The following is a 19720-nucleotide window of genomic DNA, read 5'->3' as shown; positions in this document are numbered from 1 at the left end:
CAACTATTAACTGAAATATTGTAAATTATTTTGTCTTTCTCTCCCTGAAAGCAATAAACCAGAATGTGGTTGCCAACAATAAATAAAGGGAAAAAAATCAAAATAAAATAGCCTAATCTAGAGTGGAGATGCCAAGAGTTTCCTTGTTGTTAGCTGAGATTTCTTCTGTATAGTCTCCTCAGAGTGGTTTGTTCATAGTTTTTACCAAGTGCCTTGGGTTCCTCATGGCATAGGACATAATTTAACTAAAGCAGTTTACATTCTGAAGACCACCAGTTTGTTTTCTTAGAATGAAAAAAAAAACATCTGAGAGTATAGGTTCTGTTGTGTGGGATCAGGACATCCAGGCTCAGATTCAGAGGGGTGTCCAGTCTTTCTTAGTAGTGGTGTTAGGAAGCTTATGAAGAGATATCCTTTATGGATCACGGATATCCTCAGAGAGCATGTTGCATCCGTGGTGTGTGAATTTCTTAAAAATCCATCTGGATTCTTTATTTCTGCCTATCACTTCCATCACTTCTTGCAGTAATTTGTGTTGCATATTAGTATATCTCATGTATAGAAGAACTTTATACATTTTAAAAACTGACTCCCCGTTGAAGGTTTATTTCCTAGTTCTGGTATCTGAAGACCAGGTGGATAATCCTGCTCCATTCTGTGGGCACCTAAGATGTAAAACTCATATCTGTGACCTGCTCTTCCAGACAGAAAAAGACCCAAATTTTTATCTTTAACGTAGTTCCTTAATGTCTCGGTTGTTTTTTGTTTCACTTTACCTCTGCTTGTTCCCTCATTTGTAAAGTTGGAATTAATAATAGTATGAACCTCACAGTGGGGTGCCCTTAAATGAGGTGATCTTTGTAAATCTCTAACCATAGTCACTGGCATATAGGACAACTTAATGTGGAGGCTGCTGTTACAGCTGTTTTTCTTATTATTTTCTGTCAAAGTCTTGTGAGATCTGTAAAGGGTAGAGGTTTCCACCCTGAATGAATTAATTTTCCTCCCCTTTCTCCTCTTTCATTCTCTGTCTCACTCACCTTCACTCTTTCTTCTTTAAATTTAGGAGTCGGGTGAGAATTTTCAAAGTTGTTTTTAAAACTGATTTAATTATATTACAGAATCGTTATTGGTTATTCCCAAAAGGGACTCTAAAACATTAATAAGGCTTGTTTTTCAATTAGGGGAACCTCCTTGTTTTCTGTTGCTTCCTAATGGTCTTACCCTGCAACGCTAGATTATACTGCATTCTGCTAAAAAGGCTTATTTATGCTGCATCTTTTAGGGATTTCTTGATTTTGCTGTTTTATTGTTTTGTTTTTCAGTTACATGTACTCAAGCTAAAGCTTAGTATCTTCTTAAAGCATTGGGCGTGTGGGTAGACCTCATTCTTTGTCTTCTAAAGTAGAAGGAGGCCTAGAGGGTAATAATTATAAATCATTTCACTCTACCGGTTCAATTTGGGATTTGAGATCTTATTCGTATTGCCTACATTCTCTTAGATAGTAATCTTAGATGTTACTTAAAAGGGTGTTAGGTATTAAAACGTGTCAATGTTTTTCTTGAAGGTGAGTGACCTTTCATTCCATGATTCATTAGCTACTTTCATTGCTATTCTGATAGCACGACAGTGTTTCTCCCTGGAGGACGTCGTGCAGCACGTCGCTCTTCCCTCTCTCCTAGCCGCAGGTAAGGCTGCATGCAAGAACGGCGCTCGTTATTTCATTGTTGTCTTGGTGCAGTGGTTTCTAACTATTAAAAGGCAGTGACAAAGTAGAATTTAAGGGAACCTGCACTGGGCAGTGATATGGCATCAGGGTAGAGATGGTAGACTTTATAACAGTTATTCCAAACAAAGTCACATGGATCCCAACGGAAGAGGTTGGAAACGACACTTTCAGTACTTGTTTTTAAGGAAGGATTCCGGTTTCTCTGAAAAGCATAGACAGTGTCTTACTTTTTACTGTAAGGAGCATTTATTTAGATTATTCCAGAAAATTTAGCAGAATAGAAATGTGGAAGACGTGTTCTTGAATATGTTAGAAAACTTGCTTTTAAAATCCCTCTCTCCTAGCTTGTGGCGATGCAGACGCAGAGCCTGGGGCGAGAATGACATGCCGACTCCTACTTCATCTCTTCCGAGCTCCCCAGGCCTGCCTATTACCTCAAGCAACCGGTGAGCTGACAGCTGAAATACCTCTGATGACGCTTTCATTTGGAAGGCATATGCTTAAATTGACCAAGTAGGCTGTCCATTCTGTAGTTTCCTTCCTGATTTTGGTGGGCTTGCTTTGAGGTGATGAAGGCATGGGGTATGGCCATTGAGAGGGCTGTCAGCACCTTTCATGGAGGTAATATCAGGATGTATTGAGAAACTCACATCAAGAGTTAATAAACAATAAAAATACCTCTTCTCCTTAGCCAGGCCAAGCTGGTGGGCAGCATGATCCTCCAACATACTGTGTGTGTTGCTAATGAAACACACCGTAGCAGCTTAGGGCAATGGTGATGCATGTATTCTTTTACTAAGGTGAAAGGCATAAGGTAAGAATTCTAGGGGTGTTACTGCATTCTGTTCCTAAAGATCATTTCCGCGCGCGCGCGCGCGTGTGTGTGTGTGTGTGTGAGACAGCAGAAGTGGATAAAAGTCCTCCTGATTTTTTGGATACATCTCTCTAAAGAGCAACACCATTGTCTTAATATTTAAAAAGAAAAGGTTAAGTAAGGAATACTGTCAGTGTTTCTTAGTGAATCCCTGAAGCATCAATTAAAGCTAGCTAATAGCAATTAAGTGCCCACAGTCTGACAATGAAAGGCTCTGCTGACTGTAAATGGTTACAAAAGATGGTTAATGATGGTGATGAGACTATTAAAGGTTTGTTGTTTTCCTCCTAGGCAAACCTTTCCCCGGAATAAGATCGTCCTGTGATAGACACCTCTTAGCCGCTGCTCACAACAGCATTGAAGTGGGAGCGGTGTTTGCTGTCTTGAAAGCAATTATGATGCTTGGTAAGACTATCCTGGCACTCAGCTTGGTTAATCACCAGAAACTGAGACAAAATAATTTGTGTTCAGGTTTAACTCTAATTAATATTATTAGAAACATATTTTTGTTTGTTTGTTCTCCTGGAAAAATTAGTTGGCATTTTCCAAGTTCACGTTCAGTTGGCCTCGGAGGAGTCTGTCCCTTATCTACAATTTTGGGGGAATTTAAATATAATACTTTTTTTGTGGCATTTTAACTGCAGGATGTTTCATTCTGATGTACTGTAGATCCTTAGACCCACAGGGTTGTTTTGACTTCATTTGTTGGCAGAAGTCACACTTTGTGATGGACACAGTTGATTTGGTAATCTATCTAAAGGTTTAAATTTCATATTATATTCTAGGACTAGAACAACCAGAAAATCTGGGTTTTAATCTTAGTTATTCTGCTTCCACTGTGACCCTAGACAAGTTTATGTCATCTGCCTTAGTTTTTTCATGAATGAGGTGATAATTGCAATGATATTGATACTATTGATAAATCAATATTGGATATCACACTTTTGTTTTCATTTAATTTGTAACGTCCAAGACATCCTTATATCTTTATTGATATATATTCTCCGGGAGTAGTAGTATTGTCTTTTCATTTACAGTGCAATACCTTAAGACATTTTTATCCTATAAATCATTTAGGATTTGAAAGATTAGGAAGTCTTGAATTCACACTGCCTAATTTCAACTTTGGGCACCCTCTTATGTTCTTGACTAAACAAAAGTTGTCTCTAACGTTCCAAGGGAGCGTCCTTTGGCTGGAACTAAATTTACTGAGTGGATAGGAATTGTTTTAGATGAGTCTTAAACATGTTTTAGAATATACCCTGTCCCTTTATACTCCTGCTTGAGAAGTGTTATTCGGTGATGATGAGGAAGCATAACAGGGTTTTCATAAAACAAACTACTAAAAGTTCGCCTCAACACACACACACACACACACACACACACACACACACACACACACACACACTCCTCTTGCAGTGCCCGTGGGTTTTGTAGTAGAAAGGGAAAGGTAGAGCCACACGGGAGGCCACACCCTCTCCTCTGAGCTTGTAATATTGTACAGCCAACATTAAATGCTCATGTCAGTCATATTGCTCTACTCTGACTACGTTTGAAAGGAAAGCTGGCTGGTCAGTTCTATTTAATAAATATATGTACGTACCATGAAGTCAGGGACTCACATTTTTGCTGTGGTATCTCTAATGCCCATGAGAGAAACTAAAGAGTAGGTTTTTCGTACACTAATGTTGGAAGTGTGAATGCATAAGTGATAGACATTTTAATGGCAGAAACCAAGACGCGTCCCATCTAGACATTATTCCCTTGATCTGTAGGACTAGTCTAATCCCAAGTACGATTTGCCAACCTTTTTAACTATCCAGATAACCATATTTTAATCTCAATGCATAATCACCTGTTTATTTTCTTTGATTGCCTTTCCTTGACCTTTTTAATTGGCCCCAGTTCTTGATAGATTTTACAGCTTCCTAAGCCATGGAGAGTTCTTCAGGTCTGAGAAGTCAGGATCAGGCTAGTTGAATGTCAGCAGACCCTTGGACCACGCAGTCCCTGAACACTGTGTTTGTTCTATTGTCTCTACCATTACAGAAGGTTCTGGCACAGCCTTCCAGACCTTCTCTGTCATCCTAACATCTAAACTGAATGAGGATCTCCTAGACTAGGACTGGCAGAGGTGTTTGTTTCTTTGTTTTGTTTTTGCAGTTTTATCTACCTCACCATGTCGTTCTCAATGTTCTCTCAAGTCCTATCCACTAGGATCTATTCCGAGTTAGGGAGATAGGGTTGTTTTATAGAATTTGTTTTCTAATTTCTGTAGTAGTTTACCTCAAGGTGCGGAAATAGTTGTTTATACACCTAAGGTTGGAAAAAACATGCTAAATGTTGGTACATGTAGAATTTGGTCTTTGTTTCAGCTCCTGAAGAGCTCTGTTGAATTAAACAAACGTCTGTGAGTGGAGTGAACTTGGTACTTTTTTGTATGAGTATTTGAATGAGAAATGTATAATACGTAATAAGATATTGATGAGTTGAAATGTATTATTTATTCCTCCCCTCCTCTTATGATTTTATAAGCAAATATTCACTAAGCAATTCTGATTTTCTGAAATTTTTTTTAGCAGAGTCAAAACTTTTTCTTGGTTGACCTGTGGGTTTTAAAAGGCTTTTTGCACTGACCCGGCCTTGGTTTCACTTACAGTGAAGCCGTGAGGGCCTCATCTAAACTCATTTGTTGGTTCCAGGAATTTTTCCTGTTCAACGCTTACGATCCTGTGGGTAAACAGGCAAGAGTTTGGAGGCTCTGTTGTCATTTGGCAATCGTTATCACCAAATTATATTAATTTCTCACTTTTAAAATATGACAATTACTCGTCTTTCATGGCTAGAGAAGATTTCTTATTTCCAGCTATTCAACCGTTCTGCTCAGTTCCCCTCCCCGGCCCCAGAACCTTGTAATGAGGAAAACACTTTCCTGAGCTTCGTTTTATTGAGTGTATTAGAGGTTGATCAGGTGAGGTTTTCTAATTTGGATGTTTACAGAGAGGAAAGTGAAAGACATGGGTTATTCAATGAATGCCCTGTTTTCCAGGGCTTCCTTAGTATGCATTGCCCTTTTCCATTCCCAGGGAAATAAATCTCTCTTGTCAAGAAGTTGCTAGTAAGGTGGGCTAAGGCAAAACTTTTCTCTTGACCTATGGATAGAAAATAAGTCATTGTAAGAGAAGAAATGGAAAAGGGACATCTAGAAGGGTGAGTAACCCATTTTTTCCTTGTCTATAAGTCAAATGAATTTGAATACCGTTCATGCTTGAAATATTGGTGAAATCAATGTTCTGTGATGATTAAGTGTGATTCATAATGGCCTTTCCAAGTTTGGTGAAAGCATACTTAATTCTGTAAACGAAATAAAGAATGAGTCTTGAACATGTTTTGTTTTGTTCGTTTGGTTGGTTTTTTTCCCATGTCTGATGAAACTTCTCAGGGTTCTAGCATTTACTCTCTCAATCCCTCCTCTCTATTGCTGAACAACTGACTATGCAATGATGATCCCATTCATATATTTTAAATCCCTGAATGCTTGCCTCATTTATTTCCCAAATATTTGGCAATATTTTGAACGTCTGTGATTTTGCTTTTGTGATTCTGTTATTTAGGAGATGCCAAAATTGGCAGTAACAATGTCAGCTCTTTAAAGAATGACGACTTCACCATGAGGGGTTTACGACGTGATGGAAATGCTGATGATATCTGGACTGCCTCACAAAATTCAAAATCCTGTGGGAAAAGCATTTCCATAGAAACTGCCAATTTAAGAGAATATGCTAGATATGTACTGAGGACTATCTGTCAGCAGGTATTCTTCAGATTTAATTGGCCTTTAACTTTGAGTATGTAACTGTTCTTTGGAGAGAAATGCCCAATATTGTAGGAAACTTGTACATATGTGGTCCTCTTTTTCCTGCTAACTTTATTTTGAAATAATTTCAAATTTGCTGAAAAGTTGTAATAATTAGAAAGAACTCTAGTATGCCCTTTATACGGATTCAGTCATTTTTTACATTCTGCCACATTTGCTTCCTAATTCTATGTGTGTGTGAATGTGGCCTCATATACTTTTTAATGTTTTTCTTTTTACTGAGCCATTTGAGAGTAGATGGCATGCATTATTCTTCTTTACTTTTTAATATTACAGCATTTATTAACATAACCAAACTACAGTTATCAAAAGTAAGGAGATGTAGCATTGGCATGGTAATTTTTTCTCACCTATAGGCCACATTCCAGTTTTGTCAGTTGTCCCAGTATTGGCTTTGTCTGAAGTTTCCTGTAGATTAGCTTCAGATCATGCTTTGCTGGCCAGGATACTGTAGAAGTATGTTATGTTCTTTCCTCTCAGGTAATCACATCTGAAGGCACATGAGGTTCATTTGCACCTCACCGGAGACGTTAATTTTGATCAAGTTGTCTCCATTGTATGATTTTTTGATTTTTCTATTGTATAGTTATTATTTTTTCCCTTGCAATTAATAAACAGTTTTGGGGAGACACTCTGAGACAGTGCAAGTTTTCTGTTCCTCATCATTCTTCCCCACCTCACATATAGCATCCATTCTGATTCTTGTCCACACCAGTCTTTACTACAATGGTTGCAAAATGGCTTTTCCCAACTCTTCCACTCCCTCCACATTTATCAGTTTGCTTTCTACTCTAGGAAGAGCCTACCCTTGTCCTCCCTCCCTCCCTTCCTTCCACTCATTCATTTTTTTTCATATATGTTATAATATACTGTCCTCAGTTATTTTCATGTTCAAATTATCCCACATTTGTCCAGTGTGAATCAATCTTTTCATGCTGACTCTTGTGTTATTTTGACACGTCTCTCTCTCTTTTTTTTTTTTTAAATAACAAGTATTTTCTTACTTTCTGGCCTATCTTATACTTCCCTGCCCCAGACCTGGAATTACTCATTCCTTCATGGAACCCTGGTTCCATTTAGTAGAGGACGGTATTTAGAAACCAAGATCCGAGCACTACGTGTGCTTGTTGCTATGCACAATGTGTGTTCATTGCTTCTAGGCCCTTTCAGCAGACAGATCTAGGGGGAAAAGAACATCCATGTACATAAATGTGTGTGTGTATAATCATGAGTTTATACCGATACCTCCAATTCCAATCAAACTGCACAAATTTTTGTTTGCATTCCCTCATTCCATATTAATACCGCCTTCTTCCACAGTAAGAACCCTGGCTACCAATAACATCAACCATTTACTCATTGGTTGAATTCTACAAAACACCTGAAGTAGGTTCAGAATTACTACCACTATACCACTGTGAAAAACCAGCCTACTAAAAGGAGCTGAGGATTTGTTTGTAGCTCTTTTTTCCCTAAGCGTTTACAGTATTATGTTAAAAAGTTATTTGACCTTTCTCTTTCAGTGTGGATATGTTATTCACTTGAAATAGAGTTGATTTCATTTGGTTTTGTTTGTGTTCAGTTTAGATTTCTTTTTCTACCCTAGCTCTGTCTTTAGAGTAACATACTTCCAAAGGTCAAGGAGCAATAGTGTGTATTCAGAGAGATGTACATCTCCCTCCCTCATCTTTCCTACCCTGGGTTCCTCCCTGCCCTAGGTGATCAATTTCATTATTTCTGGTTTTTCTTTCCATTTTGCATTAAATTCTCCTTCCTTCTATAAAAAGGCCTACCATATATACTCTTTTTCACTTTGCTATAGATATAATGTTGACAGGGTCATGTTTTTCTTAAGGTATACTGTAACCATGGTAAAAGTTAGCTATTAGTCATATAGATGTTGAGAGGGTACCGAGCTGTGCCTTGGTTTCTAAGTGTGGGTACACATTGGAGTCACCTGGAGAGTTTAAAAAATATTTTGATGCTTAACAAATTGCTGATGCCTGGGTAGCATTACCTGAGATTGATTTCATTGCTCTGATATGGGGCCTGGGTTTGGAAGTTTAACAAACTCCCCAGGTGATTTTAATGGACAGCCAGCCTTGAGCCACTGATGAGGTGGTTAAGAAACAGGTTTCCTCAGAAACATATCTGGGTTCAAGTTTGGCTCTAGTACTTCTGATGATTTCTTACCCCATCTAGTACAAGAACTTGCCTTTGAAAAAATGATGAAGAAAAGCTGTTTAAAAGAATTTTAATTTGGTGGAAACTCCCCAGAGGTCCATTAGCCATATGCATCAATAGCCTTAAATGTTTGCTATCCCCCTTGACCCAGCAATTGCACTTCCATGAAATTATCCTAAGAAAATAATTGTACAGAGAATACATGTGCACAAATATTTATTTACAGTGGTAACATTATTCATAATGATATCAAAAAAGGAAGACAATTTTCTCCATGTTATACTATGTCCTATCTATTCAGTGGAATATATTATAGTGCATTCCATAAAAATGAAGAATACATATTATAATATAGAATCACTACTGTTATATAGGAAGTTAAAAAAAATGATTACAAAACATTACTTAGAGCAAGGCCTCATTCTCTGACTGAAAACACATACCAGTATTTTCTTTATTTAGCTTTTTCTGCCCCTGCTGTATTTTTTGCCTATTTCTTTTTTTGCATTCCTTTTTAAAAATTTTCTATAACCAAGATTCTACTTTGTATTTTTAAGGAGTCAAAATACTAGAAAATTTGCTTGTAAGCCTTTTCCCTCCCACTTTTTCCATCTAATATTTTTTAAATTGGAAGATTCCTGTCCGCTTTCTGTTGTGCACCATGAGTTTAGTACATATTACGTATACATATTGATGAAAGTCTCTGCCTGTCAATATAACTGCTGCATTATTTTTAGGAATGGGTAGGAGAGCATTGCTTAAAAGAACCTGAAAGATTATGCACAGACAAAGAACTTATTTTGGACCCTGTGCTCTCAAATATGCAAGCACAGAAATTATTGCAGCTGATCTGTTATCCTCATGGCATTAAAGAATGTACAGAGGGGGACAACCTACAAAGACAGCACATTAAACGCATTCTTCAGGTGAGTGATAATAGTATAAAGATTGTGGTTTTGTTATTTGACACATTCTTTGTGTTTATAGCAAGAGTTACTCTGCCTCTTTTTTTTTTTTTTTTTGTCATTGCTAAGTAATTCTTAACTTCAATTAATTCTATTTTTGGGATTTGAAAAATTGGGATTTTTATTCCCCCAATTTTCTGTTTCGTGTAATTGCCACACTTTATTGCTGGGTAGTACAGATACTGCAAACTGTGTATAACCATTATATAAATATTGATGTGTTAAGTCAGTACTGTGTTTACGTGAGAAACAAGCTTTGTAGAGGGACTGTCTTAAGTATATTATTAAAAAAATATCGAAATCATTTTTTTAGGTGGTTGGTTAGATAGACTTTGGGAGAAGAAATGTTTGTCTTATTCATTTACAGTGCCTAGCAGAGTAAGGCACATTATTTTAAAGTTCCTATTTATTTCTTTGTGTTTATAATGAGCATATGTAATAGACTTGGAAGCCTTCTGATTCATATAAATCCCTTTATTGTGTATGATCATTCCTCTGTTTCTTGAGAAAGAGAATAGTGCAAGGAATTATTACGTTTTAAAACACGTTCAATATTCTAATGTGTTCACTCCATTTTCCCCAGAATCTTGAGCAGTGGACCCTGAGGCAGTCCTGGCTGGAACTTCAGTTAATGATCAAACAGTGCTTGAAGGACCCTGTGAGTATATATTGAAAGCGTGTATGTGTACAAAATTTTATGAAAAGCAAAACCACGTTGGTGTTTGAGGATAAAGTAAAACACACGCGTGCTGGTTTTCTCACGTCTAACTCCAGGGCTCTGGTTCGGTGGCTGAAATGAACAACCTACTGGACAATATTGCCAAGGCAACAATAGAGGTATTCCAGCAGTCGGCCGACCTGAACAATAACTCTTCTAATTCGGGTATGGGCCTCTTCAACCCAAACGGGATTGGAAGTACCGATACGAGTAGCACAAGACAGAATGGAATAAAGACATTTCTAAGGTATTTTTTTCTGTAGTTTTATGAGGCTATCATTAATTTTTCACACGTAACCGTACATTTTATTCTCATAATGCAGTTATTTTTTTCATAAAGCTGCAGGATTGTGAAGAAAATAATTACTTGTAAGTGTCCATTATCATTATTTAATATGTTAAAGGGCCATGCTGCTGGGGTGGGTGATATCTTAGTGTTCTAAATATTAGGTTGAGCAGACCCCGACTCCTTGGAACCACAGATGACATTCAGGACAGAAGAATTTCTCTAGTGTGCCCTGAGGCTGCTCTATTCCATGGTATTCCTAATATGTTTATTCCTAATAAACACTCTTTCTGCCATCTTTATTAATTGGCAGTTTTGCTCAAATGATAATCACAAAAGGCAGATAGACCTGTATTTCATCATTTAGGTGTAAAGTATAACTAGTGAATTTTGAACCTTTAAAAATTGGTTATTTACATACTTAAACATAATCGGAACATTTCATATTTTAACCATGACAGAAAAGTATATCGCTTGTTAGACAAAAGGACTGTTACTGCTCAGAAAGCCAGAATCATAGAAAAACACTTTTCTAGAATTAAAAAAAAGTTTAGTTATCGTCTCCCCTCAGAACCCCACCTTTTATTGCTTTCCATAAGCATGACTGAAGAGTGTGTGCAAATGTCTGGTATTTGGCAAGAGGAAAGAGAGTATGGGAGTAAAAGGGGGAATGTTAGAATCATCTGTGTCCTGCGCATAAAAGTGATGCTCTGGAGTTTCTATTAGAACCGTGAGAGCAGAGAAAAAGGATGCCTCTTTGGGTATAACATCTTTTTCTGATTTTAGTTCCTCTGAACGCAGGGGCGTGTGGCTGGTAGCCCCCCTAATTGCTAGGCTGCCGACTTCTGTGCAGGGAAGAGTGTTGAAAGCTGCTGGGGAGGAGCTGGAGAAGGGACAGCACTTGGGTTCTTCTTCAAAAAAGGAAAGAGACAGACAAAAACAGAAAAGGTACGTCTGGAAGATGTGTTTCTATGTGAGAATTTAAAGGGCAGTCGAGAAAATCCAATATTCTACAGATGCACAGGCTCATTGTACTCAGAGTCCATTGAAATTTCATCTTTATATGGAACTGAGAACATTCTGTTAGGCAAATCCCTGTTCCTCAAAGATCCCAGATTATAATATGTAGTACACTAGCTCTCAATTCTGCCTGTGTACCCCAATCACTGCTACACTATTAAAAATACTGACTTCAGACCTGCTGAATCAAATCTGGATATCCACTTGGTCCCTGTATTCAACAGTTCTTTTGTTGTTGTTGTTTTTCTTGTTATTTAGGTACTTATGCTTCAATTTCATAGAATAATTTATGATTCTGTCATGCTGGACCCTGAAATAGTTACTGATCTTTTTAACATTTAGGACTCTTGTTCTAGACTAGATATTAACTTATAAGCCTCCAAGTTGAATGTTTTTAAAATTTTATGCCCTAGAAAAGGTTTCAAGTAATTTTATTGGAAAACTGACCATGTTACTGAGAAGGAACGTAAGCACACTCTGATGTGAAACCGTGATGAATTTAGTGCCCCGGGAGTAAAAGGAAATTCCTAACATTGAAAAACATGAACATACAGGTTTCTTGCCCCCTAATCAGCAATATTTTTTAGTAGCTGCCATTTACTGAGCCCATATGAAATGCCAGCCTCTGTATAAAACTCATTATACACATACGTGAACATCTCACAGCAATCATATGTGATAGGTGCTCTCATCATATCCTTTTTAAAAGATGAAGAAACAGAGGCACTGAAAGGTGAAGTAAATTTCTCAAAGACACACCGCTAAGGAGGTGTAAAGCTGGGGTTGAAACCCAGGTGGTCTGGCCTCTGAGTCTGCGCTCTCCTTTCTTAACTGAAGTATTGATACCTTTTGGTGTTGACCTCGCTTTGCGTGTATGCTGTTGGGTTGTTTTGTCATCTTTGCCAGTATTTATTAATCAACCAGATGACTCAGTTTTAATTCTCAAAGTCGATTTGCTAATGGGTGATGGCATGTGCATTGCCACACTTCCCACGGGGAGCAGAGGTGGTGTGTCAGAGTCTGAAGCTGACCTCTTCCCAAGTGAGCCTCTCTCAGCTCTGCCGGTGTAAGATGAAGCAGATTGAAATATTTTGACCTCGATCTCATCTTAAGAAATTTTCCTTTCCGGTGTGGCAGAGTTAGTTTGTCAGTATGCTTTGTCAGTTGTTCCTGGTCATGGAAGAAATGGTACTAAAATGACAATTTAAAATGGGTTTTTTATCAGACGTCTTAAAACCACTTTACAAGTCAAGCCTGGGGGATGTGGCAGAGCTGTGCCCTAGCTCACTAGCAAGCATTCTGGTTTTGGAGTCCTCAGACCTCAGTGCGCATCTTACTTAGCTCTACCCATACCCAGCTGTTTGGTCTTGAGAAATGTGCTGAAAAACAAAGCAGGCAGAACAATCGTATAGGCCTGTTTCCTGGACCCTAAAATACGAATGTTGTGAAAGAGAAGTTTACAATTTCGTCATTTTATTCTGTGTATAAAGTGATACTCCTCCTGATGTGTACCTTTAAATTCAGTTTACTGATGGAAACTGCACCTTCTCTTCTCCCTGCACCCCCCAGCACACTCGTATGCAGTACGAATTAATGCTAGTTTGCGAATTCTTTCGAGGGCAAGAGAACATATTAAATTATTTAGAAGTATTGCAGTGACTTTTAACCATATTAGTTAGAGATATGATTTAACTTTTCAAGTAATCCTGGCTATTTACTACTCCCCTCCCTTTTGTAACAGTAAAATAAATAAGAGCCAGTAACCCGAGGGCAAGACATCAATGTGGCACATGAAGTAATCCTTTCTTTCTAACTAGATCTGCTGTTATTACTTCCTTTGTAGTATGTCTCTTTTGAGTCAACAACCATTCCTCTCCCTGGTCCTTACCTGCCTTAAGGGACAAGATGAACAACGAGAAGGCCTCCTAACCTCTCTGCAGAATCAAGTTAACCAGGTAAAGTACAGTAGAATATGGAGCCAGGCAGGTATTTTCCTAATGGCATTCATTTGTTTTCCTTTCAAATACTGAGCTTAAACTCAAATACTGCCCTTAAAATAAGGGCACAACATGTTTTGATTAGAAGCAGGAAAACACCGTCCATGCCCTGTTCTCCTACCTGGCATTCTAGTCACCATGAGATTAACGATAGTATAATATTAATTACGTGTTGGGTGAATGTCTGTAGACTATAAAAGTAACGTTTTGCAGATTGCACATAATTTTGTCATATCTGCTCCTCTCCTGACCCTGCCTCATGGGAGAGGTCCTGGAGCAATCTGTGTCGCAGGGGACATGGCAGTACGACAAAAGGGACCTCTCTCCACTTCCTCTGCTGGGCTTCCATGTAGCAGGCAGGGTCTCAGCTTGAGCTATGTAGGTTCAGAAACTCAGTTTTACTGCGAGAGCCAGACTGATGCTGGCCAAGTGCACAAGATACTCATTTATAAATCAGAAGGCATTTTGGTTCACTTACAAAGACTTTGGACTTTGCCTTTCCACCAATCACAGTTCTCCTGGTCACTATTCAGAGCACTTATATTCTGTGTACCGCAAGGAAACTGAGTGATCAAAGTGGAATTAGAAAGTATAGAGTGGAGCAGAGCGGGTAGACTTGGTTATATGGGATGTTTTATCCTGCGGTAGCATCTGATGGAGACCTCCCGTGGGGCTGTGATTCTGTGACACCGTGTCTTCTGGTACGGTACTAGATGAACATGAGCAAGACACTTAACTCATTTGGTCCTCTCGTCATCCGCTCCCTTTTGGATATGTGAGACTTATTCTCTAGACAGCAGCCAGAGTGATCCTTTTTAAGTGTAAACCACATATTTTTCCAGTGCCCAAAATGCTGCAGTGTTTCTTACTATACCTAGAATAAAACTTCCGGGTCTAGGCTTACATGGCCCTCCACGACTGGGCACTGGCTCCCACCTCTACCTTGTTTCCTGCCCGGCATGGCCTCGCTCACTCCACTCTGTACACAGAGACCATGTTACTGTTCTTTGAACTTGCCAAGCAAATTCTGATTGCAGAGCCGTTGTGTGTTTTCTCCCCTTCCCTGGAAGTTATTAACATGGCCGGTCCCTCACTTCCTCAGGTCTCTGCTCAGATGTCACCTCCTTAGTCCTCCCCCCACATCCCCCCGCCAATCACTCTCTAAAAGTAGGACCACAGTCATTCTCTATCCCCTTGCCCTGGTTTCATACCACTTGTTCCACTTATTTTTATTTGTCCCGCTATCAGAATGTCAGCTCCATGACAGCGTGTGTGTTTTGTTAACTGCCTTGTACCCTTCACCTGCCTTGGGGAAGGTTCATCCGTATCTTTTGATGATATTTGGGAAGTGCTCTCCTTTTACCATGAGGTGTACTTACAAGTCATCTCTTGGGCTCAGTTACTTCTGCATACGACTCATTTCAGCTCTTTTGAGATGATTCTCATTTGGTGCCCTATTTCAGAGCATGGCAGTATGGGTTTGTTTGGGATTTTTTTGCTTATATCTGATTCTGGGTGTTCCCCACTTGTGGTTTGCCTTCGCTAAGCAACCCTTCCCTTCCCAACATTTGTCTGAATCAGTGAGGAAGCAGTTACTTAATAAATTGATATGCCACTGATGTCCAATAGGTCATATTTTTCAAAATAGGTTACAATATCTTTATCAAGGAAGACAAGTTTATAAACTAGCAAGCCTTCAATGAAACATCAGAATAATACTTTTGCTAGGATTCACAGCATGTCCCTAGAAATACAGGACAAGACTGATATAAAGTGTAATTCTATCTGTCTTTATACTTATCTTTATAAGACCAGTTTAATGATGCATTTTAAAAATAATCTTTATTTTTGTTAATGCTTAACTTGATGACCCTCTACAGCATTTTCTAAGACTTAGTAACAGGATCTGTAATTAGATAAGATTTTTCTTAACAGGGTATGTAATTAGATACCAAACAAAGAAATAGTCAGATTTCTGTCTGCGTGGAGGAAGGGGAGGAAAGCAAAATTTTATTTTCCCCTTGGTTTTTAATTTATTAAACTAAGAAGTTGTTTTTGACTGTCAGTAAAAAAGCTCAATTTAACTTTAAATATGAGAAAAATCAAATTTAACAGGGAAAACAAGTTTTGGGGGTTGTTTTCATTCATCTTCTGATTTAGATTTTAAGTAATTGGAGAGAAGAACGGTACCAAGATGACATAAAAGCACGACAGATGATGCACGAGGCATTGCAGCTCCGCCTGAATTTGGTAAGAGACGCTTCTAGTGTTCTCCCTTCATTACACTTATCTAAATGTGAAAATAGCTCCAGCTTTCCACTCCTGCTGTGGCCACAGTTTCCATTCCAAGGTGAGGCCTGCTGCTTGCTCTCTCTACTACTTCCTTGTCTCTCAAACCTTCTGTCGTCCTGGCCACTGTCCTTCCTGTCTGGTCTGGCTTCTGGACAGCAGTAGGTATTTTAGGCATTGGGTTGCCCTCTGCGCCTCACCCGCAGTGAATCTCTCTCTCTTTTCCATTTGTGCCAAGAGTAGGTCTTAGAGAACTAATTTGAGATGTGTTAGCTTTTACCGTACTTGCTTAAAAACTGTATTAAAACGTCCTTTAAGGCAAAATTTTATCAAACTTTCCATCAAATTGGTCATAAAGACAAATCCCCACAGGGAGGTTTTATAGAAGTTTAAAATTCCTTGCCCACTGCACATTCCTCTGACTTTTCCTTTTCTCAGTGTACAGCCCAGATAAAAGCTACTCTGGAAGATGGCTTGCCTGATATTTGCTATTAATTCCCGCGCGTGAACAAGCAGCCCTGGGCGCTTGTCTTTACTTCTCTGTTACTGGGTATTTCCAAGTGTTATTATGACAACAGGCTTAGATTCAATAGTAACTGACAACACAAAGTTGTAGATAATTGAGTCCCGCGGTTTTGATCTATTCAGCTTTAATTAGATGAAAATTACGTCATGAAACTGGATATCATGAAATTTAGGGACAAAAGAAAGCTAATTATACTAGTATGTAATTCATGTTGATGACATGTCTACACTAGAGTACCCCTTTCTTTTTTTTTTTTTTGGAATGACCAGTTCCTGTTCTAATGGAACCAAAAAGAGTAGCAAATATATAGCTAGGTGAGAGAGAAGACAAGATAATCCATAAACTAGAGCACCTTTTAAAAAAATTTTTAAACCAATCAAAATTTGGTTGCATAAAGTGGTGAGGGTGGTATTTTCTCTGTAACACCGTGCATATTTTTTCATTGTATTTTTTATGTGCAAGGTGGGAGGAATGTTTGACACAGTGCAGAGAAGCACCCAGTGGACGACAGATTGGGCCCTTCTTCTCCTTCAGATCATTACTTCTGGAACCGTCGACATGCACACTAACAAGTATGTTCTTATTCATTTCACACTGATTTTGCTGCATGCGTGTGTAGTGAAGGCTTTGATATACTGACTACAAATTCTATCACATCGTATATTCTTCGGTACCACTAATAATTCTGTGCCTTAAATAAAAATGCTCAGTTATTTAAGAGTGTCTTGGTTTTGCTTTAAGGTGCAAATGCTTTCTTTCTCCTCCTAGTGAATTATTCACAACAGTTCTTGACATGCTGGGTGTTTTAATCAATGGAACATTGGCCTCTGACCTATCAAATGCATCCCCAGGGGGATCTGAAGAGAACAAACGCGCATACATGAACTTAGTAAAGAAACTGAAAGTAAGTGTGTGACCTGCTTATATTGTGGGTTCTCATTGTTTATGGATTTGTTATTTAGTGCATGTTATCTTATCACTACTTAAATTAGATACTATTTATTGCATTCAACTTAATGTAATGTGATTATTTTGCTATTTGCTTTACCTCAGCTTCCCAGTACCCAAAAGTTATAAGTATATATAACTTGGAGATTTTTCTTAAAATAATTATATTCATAAAACATTTAATTTCTTAAGGAACTTTAGAAATCCCTTATCAAATGTATAACCAAAATGCCAACGTTAGATTTAGGATAATTTGGCCTTCGACTGGCAGCATGCAGTTGAAAAATAAACATTTGCATTGATATTTCTAAATTCGATTCATTTGACCAGCCACTAACACAGTCTTTGAAATAAAGTGCAAACAAACGATGCAGGAAAAAAAATTAACATACCCGATGACCTTACTAATAAAATAACCGATGGTTACCTTGAGGTCTGACCCTGGATTGGGGAATGTGTTCCGTGCTGCAGCTCCTGCCTTCTGGTTGCAAATGCTACTCTGGATTTTTGTCATTTCAGCACTCTGATGTGTGTTGTGTAACAAGGGTGTCCTTATATGTGTTCTATTTTCTACTTAAATAGAAGAAATGAAACATCCTCACCACTCTCAATGAAAGCTGCCCCATAGACCGTCTTCAAGGTTAAAGAACATTCCAGCTATAAAAAAGGAAATGGAACTTCCTTCTTGTTAACTTTTGCCTTTATTGTAATTTCTGTCTTACTTCTCTCTCCCTTTTTTTTTTAGAAAGAGCTGGGAGACAAGCGGTCAGAAAGTATTGACAAAGTTCGACAGTTGCTACCTTTGCCAAAACAGACATGTGATGTCATCACTTGTGAACCTATGGGCTCCTTGATTGACACAAAAGGAAACAAAATTGCTGGATTCGACTCTATAGACAAAAAACAGGCAAGAGTAAATGTTTGTTTCTTATATATAAAAATGCATGAACTTACAAAGACAAAATGCATTTTCTTGTCTTCCTATAGGGCATGTAAAACATCTTAACTTTATTGTTTCTTGATTTTTTAAAACATATCCTTGTCATTTAAATGCAACGGTTATTGGCATTATCATACAGATAATGATCTTTGAAGATCTTCATTTAAAACTGTTCCTGAATTTAAGTGAATTTCTGAAGCCCACCAAGGGAAAAGTAAGTAAAACCTTAATGTAAAAAGAAAAGCAAAGATGGGGTTTGATTTTACTGCAGAATTGGAAACAGAATACGTTTAATAGATGAGAAAGTTTTTATTGGTAAAGTCTTCATGTAGTGACTGTTTTGAGTAAACAAATTTTTTTTAAAGTGAGGGCACTTTATTTCCTTATCAACTGAACAATATTTAATGAACACTTGATATATATATAAGATATTAAACGTGGTTCTCTAAAATATGAGAAGAGTGGTCAGTTACTCTTTCAATGAACACTGAGCGGCCACAGATTTCTGAGATCACAGGGATGAAAGACAGAGTTCCTACCCTTAAGAGGAAGTAGATGATTACGGTGTGGTGAGATTTGTGTGTCCTGGTACGGAGTGCTAGGGGACGCTGACAAGGGGCCAACACATTCAGATGTAGGGTAGGTAGTCAGAACAGGATCCTTAGGAAAACTGACGCTTGAATCATTTTGGAGGATTAAGAGTCAGCCCAGGAGTTAAGGCAGAGTGTGGTACAGGCACAGGGAAGTGTTTGCGCAAAGGCATGAGAGACTGTCGCTTGTAGGCAAGATGCAGCGCTGCAGTAAATCAGAGCGCCCTGAGTGCTGGTACCCACACGGTTGTGGAGAGAGGCAAGGCTAGAGTCAGGGGCAGGTTGAGTTTACAGTGCTGGTGGGCTCTCCAGTGGTGACACATTTGGATACATGGTCTTGGCACCCAGGAAAGAGGTCTAATGTCAAGACAGATATTAGGAAACAGTCAAAATACAGATGGTAAGTGAGCCTTGGTTTTGGATGAAGCCACCGTGGAAGAGTGTGTGTAGCTTTGGAACGGGAGCATTCATAAGTTATTCAAAGTAACTTGAGCAGTTATTTTCAGGGTCACTTGGAAGAAAAATTTTTTCAGATTGGTATGCCAGGGAAAGGACCAAGGGACAGTGCCAATTAATGTTAAAAACAAGAAACTTTTATTTTCAGAAACAGAATAACATTTCTTCTTCTACACTCAGTAGAGATAAGCTTGAATTGAAGGTCTTTATTTGTACCTGTTGGTTCAAGTTAATTCTGTAATAATATTACTTAACTATTCAGAGACTGCCCAAGTAAGTACCTGAAAGGTGCCTGTATTGCATCAAGTCCAACTCAATTA

At 38.4% G+C, this 19720-nt stretch overlaps 1 protein-coding gene across 2 annotated transcripts in view; it reads left to right on the top strand.

Annotated features, from left to right (window-relative positions):
* The window catches only part of MED12L (mediator complex subunit 12L), a gene marked incomplete at its 5' end in the record, with an annotated part of 324843 nt that overhangs the window by 262824 nt on the left and 42299 nt on the right, over positions 1 to 19720 (top strand). For both annotated transcript variants that reach the window (XM_082655449.1, XM_082655448.1), the window contains 13 exons: positions 1569 to 1689; positions 2075 to 2176; positions 2896 to 3009; positions 6219 to 6418; positions 9403 to 9591; positions 10214 to 10288; positions 10405 to 10595; positions 11421 to 11582; positions 13498 to 13609; positions 15812 to 15901; positions 16929 to 17038; positions 17235 to 17370; positions 18160 to 18321. In XM_082655449.1, the coding sequence (XP_082511575.1) occupies positions 1569 to 1689; positions 2075 to 2176; positions 2896 to 3009; positions 6219 to 6418; positions 9403 to 9591; positions 10214 to 10288; positions 10405 to 10595; positions 11421 to 11582; positions 13498 to 13609; positions 15812 to 15901; positions 16929 to 17038; positions 17235 to 17370; positions 18160 to 18321 (1764 nt within the window). The remainder of the gene's footprint in view (positions 1 to 1568; positions 1690 to 2074; positions 2177 to 2895; positions 3010 to 6218; positions 6419 to 9402; positions 9592 to 10213; positions 10289 to 10404; positions 10596 to 11420; positions 11583 to 13497; positions 13610 to 15811; positions 15902 to 16928; positions 17039 to 17234; positions 17371 to 18159; positions 18322 to 19720) is intronic.

Source organism: Grampus griseus (assembly GCF_964374135.1).
Source record: "Grampus griseus genome assembly, chromosome: 5".
Taxonomy (NCBI): domain Eukaryota; kingdom Metazoa; phylum Chordata; class Mammalia; order Artiodactyla; family Delphinidae; genus Grampus; species Grampus griseus.
Note: the sequence above shows the minus strand (reverse complement) of the source record. Positions and strands in the feature narration are given on the sequence as shown.